Genomic DNA, 18,492 nt, shown 5'->3' with positions numbered 1-18,492 from the left:
ACAAGGCAAGGCTGCCCTCTGTCCCCCCTTTTGTTTCTACTGGTTTTAGAACCCTTTGCTAACGCTGTCCGGGCGCATCCTGATATTGTGGGGGTGCAGATGGGTTCAAGCTCCCCTGCACTGTCGATGTTTGCGGATGATATTCTTTTAACTCTTTCCGACCCTGTCCGTTCTCTCTCAGCGGTTCTGTCGGAGCTCGACAGATTTCAGGCTCTTTCGAACTACAAGATTAATCTTTCTAAATCGGAAATCATGGGTTTCCATCTCCCTCAGCCCATGGCCCGGCAGATCCGCGAGAGATTTCCTTTTAAGTGGAAGGATGATTGTATTAAATATCTCGGCGTCATGATTCCCTCTGACCTCTCCAAGTTGTACAATTTGAATTTTGCCCCCTTATTGAGCGCTTTGGAGTCGGACCTTCGTCAATGGGCCTTCCCTCATATCTCTTGGTTTGGGAGAATGGGGGTTATTAAGATGAATCTCCTGCCCCGCTTTCTGTATTTATTCCAAACCTTGCCTATCAAGGTGCCTCGGTCCTTTTTTCGGCAGTGCCATAGGGCCTTTCTACGCTATATTTGGAGAGGTAGGCCGTCGCGTTTGTCGTTCTCCTACTTGACTAGGCAGAAGTTGCAAGGAGGCATGGGCCTCCCGAGCTTGGAACTCTACTGGAAGGCAGCTCATTTGCGTCGCATTGTAGAGTGGTCTGTTTTCCCCGCTAAGCAGTGGATATCGTTGGAGGAAACCTTTTTGACTTGTCCAATTAGTGCATTACCATGGTTCCGCGATCCATTGCGCTGTGTTTCGTGCTCTGCTCACCCTCTCATTGTTCCCACCGTGAGAGTCTTTCGGACTGTTTTGAGGGACGGCTTGCTTTCTGGGCTTCCTGGCCCATTGCTCCCTCTGGAGGGGAACCCGGATTTCCCGCCGGGTCACTCCCGGGGCGGCTTGAAGGCCTTCTTACCTCCTCAGGTGCGCCTTCTTCGCTTATGCCATGTAGTTAGTGGACGCGAGATTAAATCCTTGGGGGCGTTAGTTGGTCAGGGTTCGTCTACTTTTTCTCTCCAGTTTCTGTACCACCAGCTTAGGCACTTTATATTGTCCTCTGGGGCCTTGCAGCTTGCTGATAGGCCGCTCACGCCTCTGGAGCGGTATTGTCTCGAGCAGAAGGAACCTCCCCATTTATTGTCCAAGCTCTACACGCTATTGTTGTCGCCGGAATCGCTGGCTAAACCCTACTATTTTTGCCTCTGGGAGAGGGACTTGAACTGTTCTTTCTCCTCGGAGGACTGGACTAAAATTCTTTCTGTTGCACACAGGGGCTCTGTCTCTAGCCGGATGCAGGAAACATCCTTTAAGATAATAACAAGATGGTATAAGGTCCCTTTGGACCTTCATAGGTTTTTACCCCAAGTGCCGCCTACCTGTTGGAGATGTTGCATCCATTCAGGTTCCTTACTGCACATTTGGTGGTCGTGCCCCGTTATTAGGCCCTTCTGGGATGCGGTCGTAAAGGCCATACGTGACATAGCCAATCCTAATTTTCAGGCTTCTCCCGAGTCTGTGCTCCTCCATCACACTGATACTCCATTTACAAGTTACAAACACTCTCTGACATTCCATCTGATTAACGCGGCTAACGCTATCATCCCTCGACACTGGAAGTCGGCTAGCCCCCCAACGTTTATGGCTTGGGTCACTCAGGTTGAATTTGTGTACCAAATGGAGGTTCTGGTTTGGTCCGCCAAGGGTGCTGGGCATAAAATTGAGCTTAAATGGTTCCACTGGCGTGAATACGTGGCGAATTTGAACAGGAACCCCCATCCTGTTTCGTTATAGGGCGAAGTTTGTTTCTAGTCTCTCGCGACATGAAACGGGGGATCTCCCCTTGTACGTTTTCTCGTGCGGGGTAATTGACTGCTACTGAATATCGGGATCTTTCCCTGGACCCTGGGACTGACATGTTTTTGTTATGTTCTATTTTCTTTGTTTTCTGTTTTATTGTACAGGCCGGGTGCTATTTCTCCTGTGTGATCTGTCCCATTTCTGCCTATGGGACGGTCGTGCTTGATCCTTTGTAGAGCCTGACTTGGCCATGTCTCTGTTTTTTTTTTCTTATTATTATTTAGCTCATGTGCTCTGTGAAGTGCCGTTAGTTGTTCATCTCGCATGCGCTCTACCAGTACAGAGGGGGAGTTTTATTCTTTCATTGCTTCCTCGACTGCCACCTTTCAGTCTTACGCTGCGTTATTGTTACTGTTATCTACCCGTCTGGGGAGGCTGTCGCCCTACGCCTTTCCCCTCCGGGTCTCTTAATGGTGCTGCGGTATCTTATGCGAGGGATGTGTGTCTGATTTGCATATGCTACTTTTGCCAGTGGTACAAGCTTTATTCTGACCACGTTGTGTATTCCGCGTGTACGCCGATTTAGATACTTTTGGTCTACCATGATGTCACTGTTTATGTTTCTACGTGTTCCCTCACCACTGTGCAATGCGTTATTTTGTCATATGTCCAACCGTAGTGGATGTTTTTTGTTATTTCTGTATATGACACTCTGTATTGTGTTTATTTTCCCAAACGTGCAATAAACAGAGAATTGCAAAAAAAAAAAAAAAATAGAAACAGCAAGCAGTTGGTGATCAGAGGCTGCAGGTTCATGTTAACCCCTTTTTACCTTCTTAAAATATGTACTTGTGTATGTAATGTGTTATGAGGTGTGTTCACATACGTTACATAATGTATAACATGTATGTGTGTATGTTATATGTTTGTGATGTAGTGTGTTGCTATGCTTATAATCAGATGTGCTGCAGTGCTTGTGATTAGGTGTACTGCAGTGCTTGTGATCAGGTGTGCTACAGTCCGTGTGATCAGGTGTGTGCAAACACATTTTTTTAAGATGTGTATGTAATGTGCTTCTGATGTGGCATGTTGCTGTGCATGTAATCAGGTGTGTTGCTGTGCATGTAATGAGGTGTGCTGCTGTGCATGTGTTTTAATACATATCAGTCAGAAGTGAAGTAAAGCTGGCTCTGTAGCTCCATCTGCTTTTATAGACGCCCCCTATGTGGAGCAGCACCTTTAATGTCTTTATTTTTGTTGCGCTGTGATCCTGGCATCTGATGGGCGATGTCCCCATCTTCCTGATGTTCGTGTATTAAAGCTGCTTCTTCTATGTTTTTTCCATCTATCACCTATATTATTATTTACTACTATAGTATACATGCGCAATAAACACATTCCTGTTTTAATACAACGTATCGTTGTCTGTAGTTTTTTGTTGAAAATGTAGTTATTACACCAAATTGCATCGTGTTCTGGGCTCATAAGAAAGAGAAACATCAAACAGGACAGAGGCACACAGGGATGGAGATGAACCAAGTACAATAAAACTTTTATTGCTAATTATTTTCATTGCATTGTAGAGGAAGCTCTGAAGATCACTAATAGCGTAATAGGCTGGCATAACTGCTACTTTGCCAAGCTACTGAATTCCACATGACCTTTCACATCACAGATAGGTTTATGATGTCATCTCTCACCTATACTCACTGAGACACAACAGCTTCCTACCACAATTTTGGCATGACAATATTTTGTCTCCACGGTAACAGGTCAATTGTTATGTCATACCTCTGTGATGTCACACATTCTAAATGACTATATTGAGGAGCAGGACTCCAGAAAGCCACTCTATTGCTGAGAGAGGATAGAGAGCGATATCTTTGGATAAACTCTGTTTTATTCTGAGGTTTTAACTGAGAAATTTCAGCTTGGATCCCAATCCAAGTGTTATCAGTCATCTGTGAACGCACACCTTCTCATAGGGTATGTCAGGGATTGTTGTTTCATTATATTTTACTCAAATTAACTCATTATACGATTGTTTAGGAAATACCACTTTGTTTCCGCTGGAATTACATAAAAATAGCATTACACTGAAAGCATATATCCCATGCATTCAAGGTCCAGCATTACTTATGTTCCGTCTAAAGCAATATTTGGACATATCCAACGTATATACTGTTGCATAATTGTTTAAATATAACATTACTAGATTTGTTTGCTCTTTAATAGATCCTAGATGTATTATAGACGGAAATGCCTGAATGTAATGTTTAATAAGTAACATAAGTTATTTCCATTTATTGATAGAGCATTTGCTTTGATGAACCCATGCTTTGTTGTTTCACATTACACATTCTCTAGTTTTGTAAATAATAGACCTGTGGAAACCAATTATATCCCCAAACAGAGCTTTTCTTTACAAGGCTGGATCACCCCGTAAGGAAACTCATTAAACAAACGTATACAGAACATTTTTCTTCGTTATTGTGGTTTTCCATAACTTTCTAATATGCCATCATGGTTTTCCAGTTTTGTCGTTCCAGGTAAAACGATGGCTCATTACTACGACTTTTGCCAATCGGATTCTGACACCGGAGATGAAGACCGCGACCGTTTTGCGGAAATCACCGGACAAGATTTTCTGAATTTCAGAAAAGAGACATCAACGCCAAAACCAAGGTATCCCCAAACTTCTAGGTGTATCAGTAGAGCCCTTTCCTTCACCTGGTGATATAGTGTCCTTGGATTTGGTGCCGGGGCTGGAGAGTTCTAGGGTCATCGGTATCATTCTGTGGATCCTATTGTGATAATTATAAGATTGATATATGAATGAGTGAATATGGTTTCTACCCCTGTTATAAAAATATTGTATTTTTTATATAATATGTTTTTTTTTTAAACATCATTAACTTTATAGCAATCTGAATTTTAAGATGTTTTAATGTTTCTGTTAAACAGCCAGAATAACTGATGCATTTTCCTCTCTTGTTTTTAGGCCAATTGGAATTAATTTAACCAATTGCAGATATGACAGTGGTAAGCATAGTCTTTACTGATCAATTACACGTTTAATAGGTTAAACAATTTAGAAAAATAATGGACACATAGGAGTTCTGCAACAAGCACAGAAAAAACGATCTTACACGCCTTACATCATATCTATTTTTTTATAAGTTTCTTTTCTGTTGGTTGTGTTTCAGTGCGTCGGGCTGTCCGGCGTTGTGGGATGAAGGAGGTCGAGGATGGAGATGAATGGGTGGTTTACTGGTCAGACACGTCTACGTCCCTGCAGCGCATCAGGGCAATGGAAAGATATCAGGTTAGAAGCTGCTTTTTGTTTGGGGCTATAGTATACATTTGTAGGGTTTCAGGACATTGTACTTGTACTTATGTATTTTTAACCTCGCTTGAGTGACAATTTTGCACAAACTGCTGCATTTTCTCATAAATTCACTAATAATATCAGTCCTATTAAAGAATCGATCAATTCAAAACAAGGAGCCCCTTTTTGAACTCTGTGTCTTTCTATACATTTCTATTTACAGAAAATCAACCACTTTCCTGGAATGAATGCGATCTACAGAAAGGACTTACTGGCCAGGAACATGAACCGCCTGCTAAAGCTGTTCCCCGAGGAATACAACATCTTTCCCCGGACCTGGAGTATGCCAGCCGAGTGAGTTTCCAAGCAATGGATATGAGTTATTTTATCTTCCATCTACATAGTGATTTGACGCTTCCTCTTTATAGAGTAACTCCTATATGTTCCTCTATCAGTAGTAAAATATTCATATAAGTCACACGTTATCAGAAAACATACAAGACTTTCCAAAACACTAAACTAAGAAAGGGGATTTTCTCTAAGCATCCTGTATGCTCTTCTGAATACATTTATTTAAACATACATGTTATTAAAGAATAGGAAACATTTGCAGCGAATTAGATATTGGGAATATTATTACTAATGGATTGGAGGCAGTTTAAAAATATTTTATTTTTCTCCATTGAGTATCATTCTTTTATAGAGCTTGTTTTTTTTTTTTATATGACACAACGCAAATTACCCAACAACCAGCATCCTGTGTCTGTGGTTGGCTGAGCATCATAGGAGTTGTTACTGATCTGAAACAATGTTTGCAAATGCAGATGTTTCTTCAGTACCTCTAATGCTAAGCTCACCTTCTTTACATCTAAAATCCATCTCTTTCTCCTGCAGTTATGGAGCTTTCCAGGACTACGGCCGCATCAACAAAGGAGAGACCTTCATCTGCAAGCCGGGCACAGGCTCCCAAGGCACAGGAATATTCTTGACCCACAACACGAAGGACATTAAACGCTACGATAAAGTGGTCTGTCAGCAGTATCTCGGCAAGGTAATGGGATGTGGACGTCTATGAAATGTTATGCTTAATGATTTACTGAACAGACATCTTAAGAGTCAGTTTAGATTTTGCATGGCTGGTTATGTGCTGTATTTGGCAGATATAGAAACATTGTGGCAATGATGATGACCGGTTACTGCAAACACTTACCTAAAGCGACATAACATAGCAAAAACATTGTATCAATACACTTTTATCAGGAATAACTCACTCTGGAAGTCTATAATCATTTCTTGCACTGTATGAATTCTACTCATTTATATTTGCTTTAATCGCACAGCCATTCCTCATCGATGGATTTAAATTTGATCTGCGGATATATGTCCTTGTCACATCTTGTGACCCCCTGCGTGTTTATATGTATAAAGAGGGTATCGTACGCTTTGCGACAATAGATTACATCGAACCCAGCCACGCCAACCTGGTGAGTATCTTTAACAGAACCTATAATATCTCTCGATTGTAAAACAGGTAATGAGAACTGGTTACACGACTCAAATCTGGAGAGTTCCCAGGAATGAATCTATGGTAGAATTCAAATAGCAATATTTTCTTTTTTTTTCTAGAAAAATGTCTTTATGCATCTCACAAATTATTCCATCAATAAAAACAACAAAAACTTCATTAGAGATGACATCAAAGGAAGTAAAAGGTATGTAATTTGAACCATCAGAAATAGTATTTCTTTGTTTGTTTATTTTTGTTTTTCTGATTATTTTTTTGTTTGTGTTTTCATTTTTTTTTTTATTTCTTCAACAGGAAAATTTCAACTCTTAACAGCTGGCTGGAAAATCATGGCTACGATACCGTAAAGCTCTGGGGAGATATTGAGGATGTGGTCATCAAGACCCTGATTTCTGCCCATCCTATCCTGAAGCACAATTATCGGACTTGCTTCCCAAACCATCTTGCTGGTAGCGCATGCTTCGAGGTCCTTGGATTCGACATCATCCTGGATAAAAATTTGAAGCCATGGCTACTAGAGGTAACAGTAATCATTTTCATTTGGCTTGTGTACTAAAGACTGGCGATAAACCCATATTAATCATATATAATATATCACCCATATTTACAAAATGTTCTCCTGCATAAGAAATTGTCTGTCTGCTCAGAGTGTGCCATGAAGCTGACGTGAATACATGGCATGATGCTCAGAATACACGCAGTACATAAGGAAGCAGATGTTGAAGATTTTGGTATTACATTCAGCGTTATGCTGTAATGAGTGACTGTCTTTGGAAAGAACCTCCTCATCTCCCATTTATATTTCTTTATAGTCCTTCTTTTCTATAATTACGCCCGATTATAGCCAATAGTTAGCTTCAATCTCATCATTTGTTTCCGTGTTTGCGCAGGTGAATCACTCCCCAAGCTTTAGAACAGATTCATGTTTAGATCGAGAGGTCAAGGATGCGCTCCTGGAAGACACCCTTAATTTGATCAACCTTCGTGCCTCCAACGAAGCAAAAGTCACTGAGGAAGATAGACGTCAAAGAGCAAAAGAACGTTTATTCCGGTGTACCCTCCCTAAGGAAGCGAGGTTAGTTTGAAGTCATATATACCTACATATAAAACTATATATCACAACTCATGAAAGGTGTATGGAAAGGTTATGTTTGGAAGAATATTTCTAATCATTCTATAATATTTCTGCATGTGGCTGTTAGATGAAACAGATAGATTTTATGTGTTAGATGCTATGTATTTATATGTGTTTTGTAAATCTAGATTCAAGCGGTTGGAAGACAACCAGGCTGCTTGTATGGAGCAGGCTGAAAAATACGAAGACAGCCATCTGGGAGGCTACCGCCGGGTCTACCCCAGTGACGGAACGGAGCAGTATGAAAAGTTCTTCCAACAGTGCAGCTCTTTGTTTCAAGAAACTGCTGCTTCAAAGGCAAGAAAGGATTGTGCTAGGTGAGTTTCTCATTACATATGCAGCGGGTACACACATATAATCACCCTTTACCAACACCTAGCCTTGTGTTTTGGGTAGGTCATCTAGGCCTAGGATGGCAGGTCGAGGTAATACAGAACTCTGATCTCTACACCCAGCCTTTTAATGCCATGAAGAACTGTGCCAAGGTGGCACGGCCTCATAGTATGCTAGGGATAGAATCAGCTGGAGGTGCTGAGCCATGTCGGGCCTAGAACATTGCTCCCCATAAGTACACTAATGCTAAAACCCCAAGGGAATGCAGTATCAGAATCCTTATTGATGAGGAGAAAGTATTTTCTTATTTGGTCAAGGAATCCTTTACAAATGTCCTCTCACGTAGAGTACTTTAAAGCCAGTATTCTTGACCCATTGTTATATGTTCTGAAACCTTCTATTGCTTCTGTTTGCATTATAACAATGTAATATCAGCACAAACACATTGCATGACTTCTTAACGTTATAAGTTCAGCAGTTTTTAAGATGACTTTAGTTAATATTTTTCAACTTTAGATCGCGCTCCTTAAAACATGAGAGGTTTTGTCTGATCAATTATCTGAGGTCATAGGGATCATGAAGGGCCCCGGAAATATGAAAACTCTACAAACGCTTTAGAATTCTATTCATTATTCTATATATTTGGGCTAATTTATTAATTTCTGTCAGCATTTGTATCATAATGATCTTGGTTTTCCTTCATTGCAGGCAGCAGTTGGAGGAGCTGCGTCTGAAGGAAGAGCAAAAGGGCATTCTGAATGGGAAAAATCCAGAGACTACGGACAGTATCCCTATCCCCGGGGCATTAGCAGTTGAAAAGTCCGTCGCATGTAAACTAACAAAGAGGCCTCCAACGTGTCCTCCTAATTCCATTAAGAGGATGGAAAAAAAGGTATGATCTATGGGCAGTTAAGCAGATCCAGTTAATAGTTCACATTGAAAGGTGTATTCATTATTAATGTTGTTTTATATAGCGCCATTATACGCCTTTCAGCTTACTCACTTCACTCTGCACTATGAAGGGCCATCCCCAGCTTCTGCCATGTGAAATAATGCAGCCCTGTGTATTGCAAAATCAAATCTATGAGATACCAGAAGAGATCTTCCGACATGAAATATGCATTATACAGGGCTACAAAGGGCTTTCTGTAGGTGAAGCTCATTGGGATTTCCCCTTCATTAATGGGGTGAAGCTCATTGGGATTTCCCCTTCATTAATGGATATATCAGTGTAGAGGTGAAGGGATGTAGTAAATAGTACAAGGTCTTTATTTTGCATGCAACAAGCAAGCCATGTATGTGCCAATTATCTGTATGTTTGCAGGTTGAAGATGTGGGATGTAGCTTTATGAGGACTCTGTTCCACACTTGGCTTCCTTAACCATTTGCGCATCTATTTGTGGCTGTTTGATGTTGTTGATCACTTAAGGTTGCAGGCTTCTCTTCAGCTGATTATGATAGCGATAGTCATTTGGTCTTATAGTTTTGGCAGAAATGTTGCTGTTTTCTATGCACAAAATACATGAAGTGATAGGGACGGTATGGTTAAATATTCTGTGGACAAAACTCCAAATTCTTCTTTTGTGTCCACTCATGTCAAGAGAAGAGTAGGCTTTTGGATCTCCATATCTTATATGTCAGTAAAGATTCTAGTGAATGATAACTCTGATCTTGTTGTTTTCTCACAGGCACAATGTACCCCCCCACTGGTAGTGCGCCAGAAAGCAGAAAGTGTATCTATTGTTCCTTTACCTAAACCGAGGAACACAACAACATCACACGCCAATGCTCAAGCCGCTGCCAGCCGTCAATCCTATAGGGGTTTTCCTAGACTCTTGCAGTCAGGAGGAGGAGGCTCTCTATCACCCCAGTATTCTGCGCAGAGACATGCACAGCAGAGACCCGTAACATCGCATGGGGTGCAAAATGTGCGGGCAACTGCTGCTATCAGTGAGCCAGTTAAACCACCAACACGTGACAGCCAGAGGAGTCTCTCCAGTAACAAAAACACGGCTGAACACAGTAAGAACATATATGTATACAATTTGGGATTAATATCTATAACTGACATTCTTGGACTAATTCTTGATGACCCAATCTCCAGAAAAAGACTGGAGACTAAAGCTAAACCCTTTTTAGGCTCCCTTGAGCCAAACAATCTATTTCATAGGCGATGTGTCCTCAGGGCAATCTAGGCTAACTTAAATAACCGTCCTCAAGATTCCTCTTCCTTTCTATATCGAAAGGCAAAATGGATGCATGCATTATCTGCGATTCTCATCTTTTCAAAATAATCCAACCGCTGAATACCTGCGATAAAGCTCAGCTCTTTACTGAAATGCCAACCATGGACCTGTACTTGTAGATGTGTATTCACTTAACTAGAAATATAGAAACATTTCATCTCTCTAACTTCCCTGTACATTATGAACAGTCGTTCCTATATAAGAGCTTATAGAATTTTGTAAAATAATTTGTTTTATGTCTAAGGTAAGAATGACACCTCTTGTGATGTTAATATTTGTCACAGCATCCACTTAAACATTTTAAAGATAATATCCAGGAAGATGTGTTTTTTCTTTTAAAAATGTAATCGATAACGATAACATTTCATGATCCGGCTAAACCCCTATACCATTTATTGTCTGTTTACAAAGATTTCTACTTAATAAATACACAACATGTAGTAATTCTTTCTACATGTTTATATACCGTAATCCAGAATATGGCTTGGTTTTCAGTATAGTCTACATGTGTGTGCTACAAATGTTTATTCTAAGATATTTCTTCCCCTCAGGAGGTACAAGATGCAAGAAACCATCTGGTGTTTCTTCTGGCTCTCTTAAGAACAGTCCCCATGGTGGAAGATGCCCTGACGCACCTCGAAGCGTTTTCCCCCCTGTTCCTAGAGGAAATCGCTCCTTAGTTGCTGCGTCACCTACTGCTCCAATTACCCGACGCAAATCTTAAAACAACAGACTGCGGGTGTCACAAACGTGAACAAAACTGGTAATTCAATCATTTATTGGAATCCTGGTCATGGTATAACGCAGCAGCATGAAAATAACCGATTCTTTATACTTGTTTTAGGAGAAAGACCTTGGTATGAGCCAACAACCGCCACAACACCTTCAGGAAGTACAACTTCGGCAGTAAAATGTTAGTACGAGAATTATGAGGGTCTTACACTATATAAATGTAACAGAAAATATATAATAGCTGCACTAAAAATCAACATCTCTAGAAGGGGCTTAAAAGCCGTGTCAGGCTTAGAACGGGGCTCCCCATAAGTACACTAATGCTAAAACTCCAATGCAGTATCAGAATCCTTATTGATGGGGAGAAAGTATTTCCTTGTTTGGTCAAGGAATCATTTACAAATGTCCTCTCACTTAGAGTTCTTTAAAGCCAGTATTCTTGACACATTTTTTTATGTTCTGAAACCTTCTATTACCCGCCGTCATATTAGTGTATTGGGTATTCGGTTTGAACAACGAAAACTCAACTTTCGTGCTCTTTTCGTGTTCTCCCGAATACGAATGCACAAGTATACAAGTATAGTCTACATGTCTGCTATGGATTTTTATTCTAAGATATTTTTTCTCCTCAGGATGTACAAGATGCAGGAAACCACTTGCTGTTTCTTCTGGCTCTCTTTAGAACAGCCCCCATGGTGGAAGATGTCCTGACGCACCTCAAAGTGGTTTCCTCCTTGTTCTTAGCCGAAATCTTCTGCGTCACCTACTGCTCCAATTACCCGACGCACATCTCAGTCAAACCAACAGACTGCGGGTGTCACAAACAGAAACTGGTAATTCAATCATTTATTGCAATCCCGGTCATAGTACAATGCAGGAGCATGAAAATAACCGATTCTTTATACATGTTACAAAAATTGTGTTTCTGTTTTAGGAGAAAGACCTTGGTATGAGCCAACAACCACCAGAACACCTTCGGGAAGCATAATTTGGAATCAGTAGTAAAATGTTAGTACGAAAATTATGGACTGAATAAATATAACAGAAAATATATAATAGCTGCATAGGAAACCAACATCTCTAGAGGGGGCTTAAAAAACACCAGCCTAACCTATTGATATTTATATGATATATTATGCTAATTCTTCATCATAGCCAGATAGTTTAGGATTTTTTCTTTCTATACATCAACACTAATATTATTTTGCTGCAAACACCAAAATTGAATTCCTAACAAGTTATATTACTTTATCCACTACAGGGGAAACATCCTTGACTGCCAGTCCCATCATGATGAAGCAAAGAAGACTCCATGCATACGTGAATGAAGTTGTGACACTTTGAATATTGTTATACTGTTATACATCTTATACAGTGAATCGTTAGCATGCATGCATATAAATACCAGTTTCTGTAAATAAATAGCTTCATACATGACCATGTTTGTGTATAATCTCTGTCATCACATATACTCACTCATGTTTAAATAATTGTTCCTGCTGGGAAGGGCATTATATAAACTGAAAGAGCAGGTGCAGTGCCCTGTAGAGGTCTAAATGGATGCCACCACCTTTACTGTGAGGTACAGGACGTCTATCTGTTCTAAAAATTAGGAAAATATGTAAAACCCGTTTTAACTGATCACAATAAACTATTACAAAAACTAGTACAAAAAGTTCCTAGAAGACCTACACTAGTCAGGTTTAGCTGTCATTAACCAATTCAATGACCATGGAGTTAACAACCACAACCACACAGAAAAGCTATTGAACACTCTGCACTGAAAGCTATTTAATGAGCTGAGCAGTTTGTATGAGACCTAAAATTAAAATAATACATCTTTATAATTCACACCGTGAAATTTTTTTTCTAACCTCCACTAATGCTGAATAAAATATATGAAGATACAATAAAATACATGGTTCAAGAACACTGCACATCCACATTGAAGGAAAAATAACTGCAACGTGCACTGTAAGAACATGAAACCTACTAAAACCACTAATGAAATGGAAAGAAAGAGCTATAAAAGCTTCTAAGTGGCCAATTAAAGAGTTGGATCATTGTACCAAAAACTGGACCTGTTCTGGATGTGAACACTACAAATGTGTGATTTATAATCATGTTATTGATGTGGTTAACCTTTGGATGATGCACTATTTATAATTACATTTAGTATTCTCTTTATATATTTATTATTCTATTTATGTTGGTATAATTATGTATATTGGGTGATTTATCATTCATATATATACATTTTTGTATAAAATACATTTCGATTCACTTATATTTAAGTTTAAGTGAGAGCTATGTTGGGATCTACTTAAGTAGGGTTTAATACTGTTCCTTTCTTTGGGGTGTATCACTCAATCCATCCTTCAAATAATTTTTTTTTAAAGCTTAAAAAATAGGTAACGAGGCCAGGGCACAGGAATGTGCATGTGCAATGTTTAAATTCTTGAGCTGTTTTTCAGTAATAAACTTACACTATAAGCAAATATTTATTTATATTTTTGTGAAACGAGCCCAGAAGTTCCCAGGTATGCACATCTCATCAAGACTCTAAATTCTCAATATCTAATACTGAAGAACAAGTATCAGACTTGCTTCTTATACCATGCTGCTGGTAACCATTGCTTCGAGATCCTTGGAATTTGACACCAATCAAGATAAATAGTTGAAGCTATGGTTACTCGTAGTACCTGTGAACTTCAGTGTATCAGTGCCTAATCTCACAAACGCTCTACTGGATGAACGGGCACTCTACAGAACAGAAACGCTCTGGAATCGCGTGGAAAGCCTTCCCAGAAGAGTGGAAGCTGTTAGAGCTTGAAAGGGGGGACCAACTTCATTCTAACGTCCATGTATTTAGAATGCAACATCATAAAAGTCCCTGTGGGTGTAACAGTCAGGTGTCCCAAAACTTTTGTCCATATTGTATGTGTATATATATATATATATATATATATATATATATATATACTGTAGTTTGGGGTAGCCGTATTAGTCCAGTGTATAAGAATGCAAAAAAACAGAATGTTGCAGAATCTTGTAATACCTTTTTTTGAGAAAATGCTTTTGACTTGATAAAGGGAGGACTCCCGAAAGCTCGTCTATTATTTTAAATACTGTTAGTCCAATAAAAAAGGTATTACAAGATTCTGCAACATTCTGTTTTTTGCATTCTTATATATATATATATATATATATATATATATATATATATAAAACCTTATATAATTGACATGAAAAACTGAACTGAGCAGGAAACTGAGTTGCTACCGTATTTGCTCGATTATAAGACGACCCCAAAAAAAGAAAAAAAGAAAAAGCCTGAATATAAGACGACCCTATATGAAAAAAGTTTTACCAGTAAATGTTAGTTCATGTAAACTATGTGAACAATTGTTTGTTAATAAAAGCTATGATTGAGAAAAATATTTTGTTTTTATTTCCTTTTTTTTTCAACCTGCCCCCCCAGTTATGCACATCTGCCCCCAGGCTTGCCACTCTGCCCAGGAAATGCCTTATACCCCATATATACCACTGTGCCCCATGATATGCCTTTTAACCCTCTAAATGCCACTGTGCCCCATGATACGCCTTTTAACCCTCTATATGCCACCAGGGCCGGACTGGCCCACCGGGATACCGGGAAATTTCCCAGTGGGCCGGCAGATTCGTAGGCCGGGCGGCTGCCCGAAATCTAATCTAAACGGCCGGCGCTACTTCAATTATTTTTTTATTAAAGTATTACAGCAGCGCCGGCCGGCGGCATCAGCACTCAGCGGCCGTGTGCGATGGCCGCCTACTGATGGGAGCAGCGTGAGGGGTGAAAGCCCCGCCCCCTCGCACGGACCTTTCACCCCTCATGTTGCTCCCATCACTATGCGGCCATCAGATTAATGGAAATTTAATCGAAACGGCCGATGCGTGCTGACACCGCCGGCCGGAGCTACTTGAATACTTTTTTTATTTTACTTTATATGGAAAGCCGTTCCGGCATATTCAATTAAAAAAAAAAAGAATTAAAGTAGCTCCGGCCGGCGGTGTCAGCACGCATCGGCCGTTTCGATTAAATTTCCATTAATTTGATTGCCGCATAGTGATGGGAGGAGCGTGAGGGGTGAAAGCAGCTACCAGAGGACGGAGGCCAGGATGAAAAAGCCCCAAAGTGGAAGAAGTAGAAGGTAAATAAACACATTTTTTTTTCACAAACTGTTTAATATTTTTTTTATGCCCCCCATATGCCACTCTGCCTCCCTGATATGCCTTATGCCCCTTATATGCCACTCTCCTTCCAGAAATGCCTTATACCCCTTTATGCCACTCTGTTCCATGATATGCCTTTTAACCCCCTAAATGCCAGAGTGGCATATAGGGATATAAGGCATTTCTGGAGTCAGAGTGGCATATAGGGGCTACAAGGCATTTCTGGAGGCAAAGTGGCATATAGGAGGTTAAAATGCATATCATGGGGCAGAGTGGCATATAGGAGGGTATAAGGCATATCAGGGAGGCAGAGTGGCATATGGGGGGCATAAGGCTTTTCTGGAGTGCCCCATTGTATGCCTTTTAACCCCCTATATGCCACTCTGCCTCTATAAATGCCTTTTAACCTCCTACATGCCACTCTGCCTCTATAAATGCCTTTTAACCCCCTATATGGCAGAGTGGCATATAGGGGGTATAAGGCATTTCTGGAGGCAGAGGGGCATATAGGGAGTTAAAAGGGGGCAGAGTGGCAAGCCTGGGGCAGATGTCTGGCACTCCACCAGAATTGATCTGTGTTTTTTTTCTGGATGTACCCTGCAATACAAAAATACATCAGATTCTACTAACTTAATCAGGTTCTATTAAATTGAAAGCTCCTTGACATGGGGCTCTGTGCAAAAGAAAATAAAAAGGGGGTAGAAGGGGCTGTTGGTAACCCTATTAGAGGAAGGGAAAGATTGCATCAGGTTCTGGGCAACAGCGACTCGCGTGATATGCCTTTTAACCCCCTATATGGCAGAGTGGCATATAGGGGGTATAAGGCATTTCTGGAGGCAGAGGGGCATATAGGGGGTTAAAAGCAGGCAGAGTGGCAAGTCTGGGGCAGATGTGCATAACTGGGGGGGCAGGTTGGCAAATAAAAGGAAATAAAAACAAAAACAAAAAATGTCTCAATCTAAAAATGTTTGCAGTAGTAAATGTTTTGATTCCATTATGTGTAATATATTTCATTTATTAGGGCCTTTTAACAGTTTTGCTTTCTGGTATTTTAATACAAATAATATGATAAAAAGAATGTTTTATAGTTATTTGTACGGCAAATAGTGTGACTCGGGTATGTATAAGGGGTGCGTGTGGGTATAAGAGCTCAATCGCGAGATAAACTATATGGGGCTGCTCTCCAAATGTTTCCAGGGCTGCTTTTCAGTCCCAGTCCGGCCCTGTATGCCACTGTGCCCCATGATATGCCTTTTGACCCCCTATGTGCCACTCTGCCTCCTGAATTGCCTTATACCCCTATATGCCACTCTGGCATTTAGGGGGTTAAAAGGCATATTATGGGGCAGAGTGGCAAATAGGGAGGTATAAGGCATTTCAGGAGACAGAGTGGTGTATAGAGGGTTAAAATGGATTTCTGGAGGAGGAGTGGCATTAAAGGTGTTAAAAGGCATTTCACAGAGCACTCTGCCTCCAGAAATGCCCAACTTACCCCCCATTTAACACTCCCTCCCCCTCCCTCCTCCAAACTTACCGGTGCTTCTGAGTCCCCGGTCCTTAGTCCGGGCAGCGTGTAGAGCTCTACGCGATTCGCGTAGACAACTTCCGCTTGAGCTCAAACACGCTGCCCGGACTAAGCACCGGGAACTCAGAAGCACCGGTAAGCTGGGAGGGGGGGCATAATACAGGAGGATCCAGGCCCCCTGCATCGCTGCGGGGGATCTGGATCTTAGTCTCATAATCAGACCTATTTGAGGTCTGATTATAAGACGACCCTGATTATAAGACCAGAGCATTTGCTCTGGAAAAAAACTTGTCTTATAATTGAGCAAATACGGTAATTTTTCTACCACTCAGTTGTAAGTCATTAGTCCATGGTTTCGGAAGAGTTAAGAATCACGTTTCTGGATGCTGATTAATCAATCAATTAATTGTAATCTTGTTACAGATTCGAGACGAGAAACGGAACAATATTCAATTATCTCACACAATGAAACGAACCATTGACACGTGTCCACCGAAAGCAAAGCAATAAGTCAGATTAGATTCACTGAATGTCCACTTGTTTCTCTTTTCAATTTTCTTTTGTATAAATAACAGTGTATTATGAGATCTACACACCTTGTCCAGTCATGTATCATGATGCTGAGGTATAAAGCCACTGAACATCATTAATGGAATGTGAAGGTTTTTCTTATTAAGTTGTTATCCTTTTAAATTAATCAATGATTAATGTTTGTAATTGTATTTGATGGATGAATTGATATGCAAATGGTTTGAAGTTTCACATTTAAACATTTTAAAATAAATTAATACTGATTAGATAAATTTTGTGACATTGTCCATTTTTACTGAGGAAATAATTTATGTGAACAGAGTGAATGTAAACCCCTCGTTTAGGGTTTTCAGTCAGTAAATCCATTCAGTTTTTATCCTGATTGCCATGGTTTCCTCTCCTTCGACCCAACTTAATACTTAAATGAAGTGTTATACTGTTATACCTCTTATGAGCGGGTGTTTTTTTCTTTTTCATTTATCCCTGTTACGGATCCAGAGCGCTGCAGGGGACCTGGACCCTCCTCTCCGGCAGCTGTGGACTTCTGTGTGATGCGCTTAGACAACCTCCTCTGCCAGCATGTGACATAACCTTCCGGTGTTCCACCACAGGAGCCCAGGCAGAAGTTCCGGCAGTGGAGGTTGTCTACGCGCATCGCACAGATGTTCACTGACTGCGGAAATGCGCGTAGACAACCCCCCCAGACGGAAGTGCCGGCAGCAGAGGTTGTCTGCACGCATCAGACAGACGTCCACCGACCACACCTCTTAGGCCCCAGGGAGTCTGGGGGTGCATTGGTTAGTCGCGGGGAAGCAGAGTGTCATATCAGGATGGCAGAGAGCACTTCTAGGGGGCATAAAGCATATCTGTGGGGCATGTGGGCATTTCTAGAGGGCATAAAGCATATCTGGGTTCTCGTGTGTGACGTGTCTCCAAAGGTCCAAACAAGTAAAGCACTACGCGTTTCGCCAGTCTAATCGGCTTCATCAGGTGCACACACGAGAACCCGGAAATTATCCGGCGTCTTTTTCGTGAGAAGAGAAAACCCGATTGACTACTTGAGTATCCTTTTATACTGCCGTC

The 18,492-nt window shown here is 40.8% G+C and overlaps 1 protein-coding gene and 1 long non-coding RNA gene across 2 annotated transcripts; both read left to right on the top strand.

Moving 5' to 3' along the window:
• Positions 1-4,399: 4,399 nt before the first annotated feature.
• Positions 4,400-11,133, top strand: LOC128491449 (tubulin polyglutamylase TTLL13-like). Its single transcript, XM_053463769.1, has 13 exons — positions 4,400-4,527; positions 4,844-4,884; positions 5,049-5,167; positions 5,394-5,524; positions 6,065-6,221; positions 6,511-6,654; positions 6,797-6,882; positions 6,990-7,215; positions 7,586-7,770; positions 7,959-8,147; positions 8,872-9,055; positions 9,852-10,185; positions 10,961-11,133. Exons 1-13 carry the CDS (start codon positions 4,400-4,402, stop codon positions 11,131-11,133), a joined length of 2,097 nt encoding a protein of 698 aa, XP_053319744.1.
• Positions 11,134-11,248: 115 nt separating this feature from the next.
• Positions 11,249-12,554, top strand: LOC128492410 (uncharacterized). Its single transcript, XR_008354089.1, has 4 exons — positions 11,249-11,322; positions 11,774-11,974; positions 12,076-12,149; positions 12,403-12,554. It is a non-coding gene; the product is annotated as an uncharacterized LOC128492410 (long non-coding RNA).
• The last annotated feature ends 5,938 nt before the right edge of the window (positions 12,555-18,492 follow it).

This window comes from Spea bombifrons, chromosome 4 (assembly GCF_027358695.1).
Source record: "Spea bombifrons isolate aSpeBom1 chromosome 4, aSpeBom1.2.pri, whole genome shotgun sequence".
Taxonomy (NCBI): domain Eukaryota; kingdom Metazoa; phylum Chordata; class Amphibia; order Anura; family Pelobatidae; genus Spea; species Spea bombifrons.
The sequence above is the reverse complement of the archived record's forward strand: the minus strand, read 5'-3'. Positions and strand labels throughout refer to the sequence as shown.

What these genes read in the sequence shown, in the direction of transcription:
- LOC128491449 (XM_053463769.1), top strand. Translation starts at nt 4,400, where the DNA reads ATGGCTCATTACTACGACTTTTGCCAATCGGATTCTGACACCGGAGAT. An exon ending in GGGCAATGGAAAGATATCAG is followed by an intron (nt 5,168 to 5,393) that starts GTTAGAAGCTGC and finishes TTCTATTTACAG; the next exon opens with AAAATCAACCACTTTCCTGG. An exon ending in CAAAAACACGGCTGAACACA is followed by an intron (nt 10,186 to 10,960) that starts GTAAGAACATAT and finishes TCTTCCCCTCAG; the next exon opens with GAGGTACAAGATGCAAGAAA.